The sequence below is a fragment of the Rhineura floridana genome, chromosome 12 (assembly GCF_030035675.1).
Source record: "Rhineura floridana isolate rRhiFlo1 chromosome 12, rRhiFlo1.hap2, whole genome shotgun sequence".
NCBI lineage: Eukaryota > Metazoa > Chordata > Lepidosauria > Squamata > Rhineuridae > Rhineura > Rhineura floridana.
Window position 1 is genome coordinate 38,350,126 of NC_084491.1, and position 12,355 is coordinate 38,362,480.

Consider the following 12,355-nt stretch of genomic DNA (forward strand, 5'->3'; position numbering starts at 1 on the left):
CCAGATGCCCCAATGGGAAGTCTGCAAGCAGGACCCGAGTGTAAAGAGCACTCTCCCTCCTGCGGTTTCCATCAACTGATATTTGGAAGCATCCTGTCTATGGAGGCAGAGCATAGCCATCATGGCTAGTAGCCAGATAATCTAATCCTTCTTTAAAGCCATACAAGTTGGTGGCCTCACTGCCTCATGTGGGAGCGAATTCCATAGATTAACTCTGCACTGTGTGAAGAAGTACGTTCTTTTATCTGTCCTGAATCTTCCAACATTCAGCTTCATTGGATGTCCTATTATTATTCTAGGATGTCCTATTATTCTATTCTATTATTATGAGGGAGGAAAAAACCCTCTGTTTTTTCCATGTCATGCACAATTTTATTGTGTCACTTCTATCATGTCATCTCTTACTTGCCTCGTCTCTAAACTAAAAGGCCCCAAATGCTTTCCTCATAGGGGAGTCGCTCCATCTGCTTGATCATTTTAGTTGCCCTTTTCTGAACCTTTTCCAACTCTACAATATCCTTTTTGAGGAGGGGCTACCAGAACTGTACACAGTATTCCAAATACAGCCACACCATAGATTTGTATAATGGCATGATGATATCAACAGTTTCATTTTCAATACCTCTCCTAATGATCCCTAGTGTGGAACTTGCCCTTTTCATGGCTGCTGCACAATGGGTCAATATCTTTATCGAGCTATCCACTACGTCCCCAAGGTCTTGTTCCTGGTCAGTCACTGCCAGTTGAGACTCCATGAGCGTATATGTGAAGTTAAGATTTTCCTGTTCCACTATGCATAACTTTCCATTTGTTTACACCGAGTTTCATTTGCCATTTTACTGTCCATTCACTCAGTTGGGAGAGGTCCTTTTTGTTTTAACACCCCTGAACAATTTAGTATTGTCAGCAAACCTGACCACTTCACTGCTCACCAGGGTTGAAAAAATAAATGATTGTTTATATTTTTTTAAAAAAAACAGTTTTTTAGTTTAAATCGGAGTTTCAAAAATTTAAATCAGATTTCAAAATTTTCTTGAAGCAATTAGTAAAAAAAAAAGAGCCTAGGTAAAAGATATCATCATGAATACTAATTCTAGAACTTCTAATTATATTCTATGAGTAGTTAACTCATAGTAGTTAACTCCATGAGTAGTTTATGGAGATGGGAGATATAACCTGATCAGTCCTATTCTGCAGGTGGTGTACATGAAGTGTACACTCTCCCGCTCTCTGTCTCTCTCGTAAGGCCTTGCCTCCCTTTAAGTGCAAAGATAGATAAGGTCAACAAACAGAGCATAGGGAGATGGAATGGATCTGAAGGAGGAGTAGGAGTCTGGATATAAATGCAAGGGATAGGGGAGGGGAATAGAAGGTGAAACCAAAAGTGAACAGAACATATTCATCCAGTCGTGACTCCTGAAGAAACCTCTGCTGCAGGTATCCTCCACTGTAGAAGGGAAATACCTAGCATGGCAGCAGCAGGCCACAAAAGAGACTCCATTTGGGAATATTTTGTTTCTGTACCTGCTGTGGGTAAAACAGGCATGCGTCCAAAAAGTAAACAGTGCCACAAAGAAATGGGAGGTCTGTTCTGAAGAAAGCAGGAGGAACCAAATTAAATCTCCCACGGGATGTCCGATGCAACTCGTCAGTGGACTCTTTTGAGAACTGTATGAAGAAGTGGCCTACTCTGATGGCAATTTGTGAACAAAACTGTGGGGAAAATAGATGGAACCATCATGGCCAAAGTTCTCAATACTGGGCTAAAGAGAAACTTGAAACATACGGTGACTATCCTGAAGCCTATTTCCATAAGCTTGAACAAAGTGCAGAAAAATAGCTATTTTATTTCTGATGCTGTTGAGGTTTGGAAGGAATTAAGTGAAACCTTGAAAACAGAAATATGCAATGACAGTTAAATTACAGGCATTAAAAAAACCAAATAGAACAAGCACTATCTCCAGTTCATTTTCTTGCCACTATTCTCAATACTATCAGGGTTAATCTTTAACACTTGAAGAGGGGGAGTTGGCTGTGACATGGGCACCCAACAATGATCCCTCTTTAATACAGTTTCTCCTTCAGAGAAGCAATTTAAGACATGATTTAATTTCAGGGCTAAGAGTGGTCAGTTCAAGAAATACACGTTTGCTGATGAAATGTTAAAGGAAGTCACACCAGTGAGCTGGTGGAAGTCACTTAAACATTTGCATTCAAAGATCACTGAAGTGGCAATCTAGCTTTTAACAGCAGTAGCCTCTTCTGCAAGTGTAGAGAGAATTTTTTCTTCCTTTGGACTAATTCATTCTAAATTGAGAAATAAATTGGGAACTGAAAAAGCAGGAAAGCTTGTATTTCTTTTCCAGACAATGAACAAGGAAGACCAAGGTGAAGTTAAATGTACCACCCAATATTTGAAGTTTCTCGTGTTGACTTGGTTGAAATTGCCTACATTTTATTTTTCAAAGAACTTTACATTTATCTAAAACGTAAAATAGTTAACCAATCCAAAATCCATGTGCATGTTGTTAATGTTGCTGTGTGTTGAAGAAGAAAACTAACCGGAAGAATAAAAAATATTAGTACAATTTAAAAGCCTGTTTGGTGGTGATGATTCTGGCACATCACAACAAAAATATCATGATTAATTGAACAGTTGGAGCTGGTACATCTCCTGAATGACTTCACAAGTTCATTCTACTTTAGTACTAAAATGACCAAATTATCATCCCATTTTTGATGAACATTAATCTGAAAACAATTCAGAATAATTGCTTAGTGTGTAGCTATTTTCTAATGAAACCTAAATATGTATTAAGGTTATATTAAACAATTATGTACTTCTACTGGAAATGGTGATTAAATAGAATCTTCCTCACTATTTTAACAATTTAAATTAAAATAAAATAAAATTTAATGATTTAAATCATTACAGTTTCTCCTTCAGAGAAGCAATTTAAGACATGATTTAAATCAAATCAACCCTGCTGCTCACCCCTAATTCTCCATCATTTATGAATAAGTTAAAAAGCACAGGTGCCAATACTGATATTGGGGGACATCCAGGATCCCAGACCAATTTAATCTATTATTTTCCTACATTTATATCCTGCTGTTCTTCCATCACAGAACGCAAAGCAGAACTCCTGCTGTCAGAGGCAGCATGTCTTTGAATACCAGTTGCTGGGAACTGCAAATAAGGAAAGCCCTGCTGTGCTCAGGTCCTACCTGTGGGCTTCCCATTGATTGGCTACTGTGAGAAGGGGATGCGCCTTAGGTCTGACCCGGCAGTGCTCTTCTTATGTTCATTCTTGCGTTCAGGCAGTCCCCAAGTGAACACCCAGATCCAGACGTGCTCAGCTTCAGCAAGGTGGTGGCCTTGTCATGTGCCTTCTGACTATACTCTGCCTTACCATCATGGTTTGTCAGGTGACAAACAAACCACAACAACTGGTCTGCACGTTAACAGCAAGCCTCCCTGGTTTGTTTCCTTCCTGGGATGCTGAAGGAAGCAGCAGTGGAGGAGCAGAGTGTGGTCTTTTGAGCAGTGTACCCCAGCATGCTGCTCATTCCCATTAAACCTTGCTTTGATTTAAACTGTGATTTAATGCAACATGCAAAGCAGGCCACTCAATGAGAATTAACAAACAGGGTCCCTCTTAACAAATTCTGAGACAAGGAAATGGTTTTCAGCACTAGAACTGAACTGAGATCACAGTCCTTTCAGATACGAAAGTCCACTTGTGCTTTCCCCCCCTTCATTTCAGCTGCCTGCTTTGGGTGGAAAAAGTAAGTTTGTTGTTGCTGTTGCGAAACATTCAGGAGTCAGTAACCCTTGCCGACGTATTCCAAATCACCTGACAATCTACCAGTAGATTCCAGTTAACCTGGTACCCACTTCCAGTATATAATTAATGCAACATATGGTCCCTACCGATCGACATGACTGACTTTCCACAGTGGAGAAGGGATTATCACCGAGAGTAAGGTCACCCACTCTTTCCCCAGGGAACACTCTGCACCCCAAAGGATCGCCTTCAGCATCAAAATGGGAACCAGCCACCTGAGTGCACTCTTCGGTTGAACTGATCCCATGCCCTATCTCCATTTGTGCAGGGCTCCCCCTTTGAATTGTATCAGGAAAAAATGAACAAACATGCCCGTTAATACTTACAACATATTCTCTTATCAGGCCATGGGCATTTGCTGGCAGTGCCCACTGGCAAACCACAACGCCTTCAGCTTCTCTCTTCAGCAACAACTGAAGATGGCGTGGAGGGTCCGGCACTGGCCCAAAAAAGAAGCGGGAGGCAAGATTAGTGACAATGGCAGGGCCAGAGCAAAACATATTGCTGCCTGAGGCAAAGGACTAGATGGTGCCTCCCCCCCACCTTCCATTAATGTCTGATTGCACTGAACTGTTCAGCGTATCTGATTCTGGCTTGTATAATAGACATAAAATAATATGTTTTAATGACTAGTAATTTATTTTATAATGAATTCACTAACAGGGAAAAAACCCTTGTGGTTTAAGAAATACCTAATCAACAGATATTTCTATCAAACGTTAAAAAGCAGGGAAATTGTGCAGCTATAGTGAATGCACCAGGGGAGTAGGAGACCTGACCTCCTCTGTGAGGTATTGGACTGCCCTACAAATTTGTCACAATGCAAACACAATTTGGGTTGCTCTTTCATAGTCCAATCTACTTCCTGTGTAGCTCAGAAGAATTTGGCAACATGTGCCTCTGCACATATGGTGAGTAGTGGCAACACCTGCAATCAGCCCAAATAGCAGAAACAAGACATATGCTGTGCTGATCTTGTTTTAGCAGAGAGGAAGCAACATTATTAAGACAGTTAATATTGCTTTAAATAGTTACTTTAAATATGTTTGATTTACTTTGCAATTGTACTGAAGTTTGCTGTAGTAAATTATTTTCTTTTGCTTCTGTTTCAGTGAATATGTGACGTACAACAACACTTTGCATAATTTACACTAAAGAAATCCAAAAACAATTGTGGAATAATGGTACTGACTATTCTGCAGAATAGCCTCCAGTGGACATGAGGAGTGTCTGTTTGCACAAGATAAAACAGTGGGAGGTGAAATATATTCTAGCAAATTTCTAGGTGTGCTCTATGTTTTTAATTGACCATGTCCACCCTTCTTTAAGTGGAATGGTTTAAGCATAGCAGGCTGAACACATGTATCTTGGGCAGGCCATGTTTGTTTTTTCCAACAGCTAGATTCATTGCTTAAGTAGCAACATATTGTAATCAGTCTGATTTTACATCAATCTGCAGTTTCAGATTCAACTGTTAATGCACCCAAAATAGAAACAGAACATAACCTCCAGTTTGAAACACAAAAGGCTGTCTTCACCATCATATGACATTGACCAATAATAGGATTTTGAAATTAATAAAAATAAATTTGACACAGATTTCTAGGATGAATAATGAGCACTTCTGCACTGAGGTCCTGCTTGTGGACTTCCCATAGGCATCTGGTTGGTCACTGTGAGAACAGGATGCTGGACTAGATGGGTCACTGGCCTGATCCAGCAGGTGGGCACCTTTTGTTCTTATGGGCCACTCTGGGCACATTTATGTGGGAAAGCCGCATACAAATTGAAATAAAAATAAAGCATAATAAATAAATTCCTTGAGCAGTATCCAACTAATGCATTTCATCAGTGCATCTACTGCACTGGTGTAGGCAATAAGCTCCACCACTCTGCAACAAGTGTATTTTTGTCCTTTCGCAATATTCAGCTTCTGCATCAATTTCTCCATTAATGCTAGTTACCAAATTTTACTTATTTCAACCACTTGTGGGGTGTTATAAACACCTCCTGCCTTCGCTAGGTTCTCTAGAGTTTCTTCCCTTTTCATTTTCTCTAAAGGTAGGCGTGTCTGCATATGGATGTCCTCCTTGGATTAGCAAGGTTACATTGCATAGCAATTCTCCATCTACAAGTGAATTTTCTGCTTCCTGCATGAACAGCTGCTCCTGAAGCACATGAAATATATAACTGCTCAAAAGGTGGTTCACATGGTGCATCAGGATATATTGATGTTGTGCAAAGCATGAGCTTCATTGACATTCCAGTCTGCCTCTCTTTTCAACTATCTCATGACGCCACATTATTTTTCCTGTTTTTGTTTTTTTTACGGAAATTAACCTCTTTTTCCCCTCCGACCCCACAATTTTGCTGCTTTCCTCCAAGGTCTCCCCTGACATTAGCCACCCACTCCTACTCTCTCCTTTGGGGCACTTTGGCACACAGCCTGTCTGCCCGCTGGGCACTTTACAACTGAAGGGAGTGATGTGGTCATTTGTCTTGGAAGATTTTCTTTTGGGAGCAGCTACAATGAATGCTGGGAAGATAACATCTAAAGGGGCCTTAGAGTAGCCACATCTATGTATGCAGGCAGATGCATACATATTTCATCAAATGTGAAGTGCAAGCACAGACTTTTTAACCTGAACAAAAAAAAAAACAGAAGCAGAGATTTGAGGGAGGGCAGATGCTGGCATGGGGGATACAAACAGCCCTAAAACAATCCCACAACTCCACAGATATCAGTTTTCTCTAAACATTTGATAGCCGAGGTGTCCTTTTTTTTTCCTGAGTAAAACCTTGCAGCACAATCTTCCCTTCCACCTGAAAGAATTAGAATGAGTTAAGAGTAGGTAATACAAGGCCATGGAGGATGTCGTCATCCTGTGTATTTATGGGAGACTCTGTTATGTGCAAGACATCTTGGCTCAAAGTAAGCAAGCACAGATCATGCAGAGAGGCAACATCTAACCTCCTTTGAGGCTAGGAATTCTGCTGTGGCCCTGTTCAGGGGTTGGCAACCTTTTGGGCCTGTGGATACATTTGCAAACCAGAGACATTTTCTTGGGCATCACACACATAACACTGCAACCTATTCTATTGGCGAGAACAAAATGCTTCATTCAAGTTTAATTTCGGTGGGGGGAGGGGCAGGGGGAGGGCACCCTGTTGGCAACAGGGAAGATACCTGTGGGTGTATATGCACCTGTGCGGACCACTTTGTGAATGCCTGAACGATTTCCAAGCACACTCAACACAGAAAATTACAACACACACAAGTATCCACATAGGCAATATAAGACCAATAGGTCACGCAGAGACACAGAAGCCAACTCTAAAAATAGGTGCTTTCAGCTCAACAAAGGTATCTTTAATTCTATAATTAATTCCACATATGCCACAAATGTAAACCACTTAGAGGTTCAGTTACAATCAAATGGAATATAAATTTTGTTAAATAAGTAAAAAATAAAAATGACTGGGCTGACTTACATCCTTCTGGGGTACGCAAGGTGATGAAGTCATTGGTGTTGTACGATTTGCTCAGGCACTGAACCTGAACTTTGACCTGGTATGTGCAGTCCGGCTTCAGCACTTTCAAGACACTGCTAGTTTTGCTGCTGTGAGTTTCTAAGGATTTCCACATGCTTTCTCCAACCATTCTAGATTTAGGAGTTCAAAGAATCAACAACATTTGGAATTTGAATAAGCAGGGAGACATTTTAGTGTCTGAACATTGTGGAACTGACTTACACAACAACATGAATCATCTAGTTCCAACAATGAGGGCCTCCCCACTTCAGAAGTCCTACAATGGCAGCAAGGCATGGTCTAAAACAGAGTTGGGAAAGATGTTGTTGAACTACAACTCCCAGCATTCATCACCATGCTGGCTGGGGCTGATGAGAACTGGAGTCCAACTTCATCTGGAGGGCCACAGATTCCCCACCCCTGGTCTAAATGAGCTTCTACATCAGGCATCCACAAGTTCCACTTCGTTTTTTTACTAGAACCCCAAGACCCACCAACCAGAGCCACATGCAAAATAGTAGCTGGTGTCACAGCCAGATGCAAACGATGGCTCAGGCGGTGGAGCCAATTACATACTTCACTCCCCTCAGCCAAACACTGGGATAATCTGTACATACAAATCAACACTTCTTGTTACAAATCAGGCATTCCAGCTGCTTTATTTAGATTTTTAGAAAGCCTTTCGTTGTTGCTATTACTAAAGAACCGAGAGTCAGAAAACCCTGCATAGCTGCAACACCCTACAGTCAACCGGTAGATTTTGATCTGCCTCATGCCCACCTGTTCTCACATTTTTCACTGATATCCCAATTAAGTGGGAATGGAAGGATCTGTCCATTTCTGTTATCTTAGGCTGCTTTCACACATGGGGCTGATTGTGTTTGCTTAACGGATTAAAAAGGAAGCGCTTCTGTCCCGATTTCTAAAATCCCTTTCACACTCCAGTATCTGTTGCGTTAAGGAACAGCAGTTTTTTCAGCAGATGTATCGGCATTTCGTGCAACTGTGTCATGCACACGGCTTGTTTTCGTCCCTCACCCATTATACACATGTGCACTGTTCCCCACTGTGTAGGAGGTCTAAGATCTTGTCCCGTCACCATGCAAGCCCTCTCCCTTTAGGATCTGACTTTTTAAATTGTTTTACTTTTATCAACACGGGGGGGGGGGAGCGTGGGAAATGCTGCTGCTATCTGCGCCGATGCCGGAATACCGATACAATTTTCATCAAGCAAAAAAACGCCGCATGACTAAAGGGAGGGAACACACTGCATGCTGGGATGCCTGTCACATGAGCGGCTGTAGCTAGTGAAAAACTCCTGCAATCTTCTGGGTTCCCAGACTTGCTAATGGATTATTTCTGGTACCATTTATCATGGAAATTTGCACTAAACCTGCACTACATTCCACTAGAATTCTGGAGCTAGCTTGTATGTTGTGTGAAAGGTCAAATATAAGGCACAAATTACCAGGTAAGAAATCGTCAGAATAATGGAATAAAGTGCAGTGTGAAATCAGCCTCGCTTTCTCATTTTTTCCAAACTTAAATACTGTTTTCCATGTTTGTGCAGCAATTTGCAGTAAATCCTCATGAAAATTCTTCAGCATTTTAGTGCAAAATATTTAGGCAGTTTTGACCAATGTACACATTTTTGCAAGCAATTTCTCCTGATACAATGCATTATGTATTTTATTTTCACTAATTTATTCATTTTAATGCACACTTTCCCCTAATATTGTTTGTTACATCTAAGCTCTCATGGTATAATAACAAGTGTACTAATACACACAGGTTCAATTGCACACACAGCCTTGTCTTACTGATGTCAGCACTTATTACTGTTATGCTAAAACTTCCCAGGCTACCTGTAATGGATATTGTAGACACAGGATGCAAGGGGCATCTTCTTAGGGCGGGTCCAGGTTAAAGTGATGTTGCCAGAGAAATCAGCCGTCCACTGGAGGTTCTGCACTTTATAGACAAGAATGTCGTCTAGGAAAAAAAAAAAAAAAAAAGGCCAGGTTTGGAAACAAGAAAAACCTGTGGCAAAGTTATGAGGTTTACTCAATGCCAGCTACAGGTAACAGAGACAGAGAGTGATGGGGCAACTTTTACATCAAGGGTCAACTTGAGTGCATTTTGCAGACTGGGAGTATAAACATTCTTCATCTCTCTATGTATTACAAGTCGTTTTTAACTTCCATCTCCTCTCCTCTGCATGCACCCCTCAAGTCCTACAACATCTGAGGCTTTTTAGTTTAGAATAGCCTTCGCCAACCTGGTGGCCTCCTGGTGTGCTGGCTAGGGCTGATGGGAGCTGTAGTTCAAAACATCCAGAGGACATCAGGTTGGCAAGGACTGGTTTAGAAGAAAGGCAAGTAAGGGGAGGATATGGCAAGAGATATATAAAATTATGCACAAGGAAGAGAGACGTTTTCTCCCTCTCTCATAATTCTAGCATCAGAGTTCACCGAATGAAGCTGAATTCAGGACAAACTCGCTCTTTCCCTGCCAGGCTAGTTTTCCACGATTTGAATGTGAGGAAGCATCTGTACATGGAATCCAGACACAAATGGCACAGGCCCCAAGAATTCTATACTATGCGACTTATGCGAATGTGTACAGTTCGGGCTGCCACACTTTTAAAAAGTGATATTGTAGAGCTGGAAAACCTTTGGAAAAGGGCGGCCAATATGGTCAGGGAGCTGGAACAGTTCTCCTATGAGGAAAGTTCACAGCATTTGGAGCTTTTTAGTTTGGAAAAGATGAGAGTAAGGGGATGGGTGGTGGTGGAAGAGAACGTGACAGAGGTGCATAAAATTATCTACAATGTGGAGGACGTTCTTCTGCCTCCCCTGTGGATTCTAGAACCCAGGGCCAATTAGAGACAAAATGAAGTACCTCTTCACCCAGTACTTGTCAAACTATGGAATTTGCTTCCCAAAGAGGTAGTGATGGCCACCAACTCGGATGGCTTTAAAAGAGGGTTAGACAAATTGATAGGGCTATCAATGGCTACTAGCCACAATGGCTGTGTTCTGCCTCCACTGTCAGAGGCCGAGTACAGTAGGGCCCCGCTTTACAGCGCTTCGCTAATGCGGCAGTCTCAATTACACACAATTAGACTAAAGCCCCACGCATACGGCGCTTGTTCTGCTTTTACGGCAGTTTTGGGGCATCATGCACCATTCTATTCAATGAGTTCCACTTTTCAGCGGTTTTCGCTTTTCGGCAGGGGTCCGGAACGTAACCCGCCGTATGAGTGGGGCCCTACTGCATGTCTCTGAATACCAGTTGCTGGGAATCACAAGTGGGGAGAGAACGGAAGGCCTACTTGCAGGCTCCCCACAGGCATCGCGTTGGCCACTGTGAGAACAGGATGCTGGTCTAGATGGGCCTTTGGCCTGATGCGGCAGGGGCAGGGCTCTGCTTATGCTCACACATCAGCCCAAAGCCTTTCCAAGCATCAAGGGGAACTTCCAAGAGCTCTCAAAGGCTATTCACACTTGTGAGGATGATGCAGAAAGTTTCACATCTCTCTCTCTCTTTAGAATTCTGGCCAGGTCTCTGTAACCTGGTGAGTGAGTCGAGTCTGGGCAGGCGCTCCAAATCAATATTTAATTAAAGAACTAAAAACTGATTGATGCTCAGCGACCCTCTGCTTTAGGAAGAAATTGGTTGAATCCCAAAGGCAGAGAGGAGGAGGGGGTTACCCAGGAGAGACAGAGAGGGACAGCGATCGATGGCTATTAGTGTGACCATTATCTAAACCATAACAAATTGAGTGACGGGGATTGTGCTGACAGGACAGGGCTATGTCCTGTCAGCAGGGCTGATGTAGAAGAGGATGGGAGGGAGGGAAATGTGGAAAGATGGCATCTTCACACCTTTCTTTGAGCTGTAGTCCATACCAGGCATGGGGAGCATCTGGCCCACGGGCCAAATTATTTATTTATTTACATATCTAAATATGTATAAACCACGCTGGCATAAAAATACAGTAAAGGTGGCGTTCATCATACAAAATTACAATAAAATCAGTAAGTATATCGGCAAATGTTGGTTGGTAAAAAGAAATTCACATTGCAAAGGCCTGTCTGAATAACACCAGTTTTAGGAGACGTCTAAAAGAAGGCAAGAATGAACCCTGCTGAACCTCCACTGGCAGGGAGTTCCACAGAGCAGGACCTAACACACTAAAGGCTCAGTCCCCTAGTAAGGCCAGCCGGACTTCAGGGGTGTGGGGAACCACCAGAAGTACTCCATCAGAGGTTCTCAGTGATCAAAGTGGAGTCTAAGGGATCAGCCAGTCCTTAAGGTACTTTGGCCCAAGTTTGTGAATTAACAGAAAGACCATGAACCTGGGCTGGTAGCAAATTGGCAACCAGTGCAGCTCTCTCAGCAGAGGGCTATCGCATTGCCAGTAGCCTGCTCCTGTGAGCAGTCTGGCCACTGCATTATGTAGAAGCTGCCACCTCCGGACCACATGCAAGGGTAATCCTGCATAAAGCGTGTTACACGGGTCCTAATTTGGTCCTGATTTGCAGGAGTCTTAATTTGGCCTGGAAAACAGTTTTCCTCAAGCCATGCCCATCTGCCCCACAACCAACACCACCTGAAAATGCAAGGAAAGATGCAGCTGCAATCAAGAGCCTTAACCTATGCTCCTGATTCCTTGGCAAGTGGAGCTTGCATTTGGCGCCTTCTAAATATGGCGCCAAATACAAGCTGCGTTGGGAAAGATTCCACTTGGGAACTCCTGAGTGAAACTGGGATCGTCTACATTTGGAAGTTTCCAATCCCAGCAAGGTTTGCAGTCAGGGCCACTGCAAACCCAGCTGGGATCAGCTGCACTTGGGTAGTTCCTTGAGTGCAGCTGATTCCCAGCAGAGTTCACAATCAGCACCAATCAGCTGGCCCACTACTCCTTTGCATCAAAGATGTCACAAAGGGACTTGTGGTTCCAGTGGTAAAGC

At 42.6% G+C, this 12,355-nt stretch overlaps 1 protein-coding gene across 3 annotated transcripts in view; it reads right to left on the reverse strand.

Annotated features, from left to right (window-relative positions):
* Window positions 1-12,355, reverse strand: part of SORL1 (sortilin related receptor 1) — a 135,155-nt gene that overhangs the window by 25,934 nt on the left and 96,866 nt on the right. For all 3 annotated transcript variants that reach the window (XM_061592616.1, XM_061592617.1, XM_061592615.1), the window contains 3 exons: window positions 9,245-9,371; window positions 7,341-7,510; window positions 4,175-4,287 (listed from right to left, as the gene is read on the reverse strand). In XM_061592616.1, coding sequence (XP_061448600.1) covers window positions 4,175-4,287; window positions 7,341-7,510; window positions 9,245-9,371 — 410 coding nt within the window. The remainder of the gene's footprint in view (window positions 1-4,174; window positions 4,288-7,340; window positions 7,511-9,244; window positions 9,372-12,355) is intronic.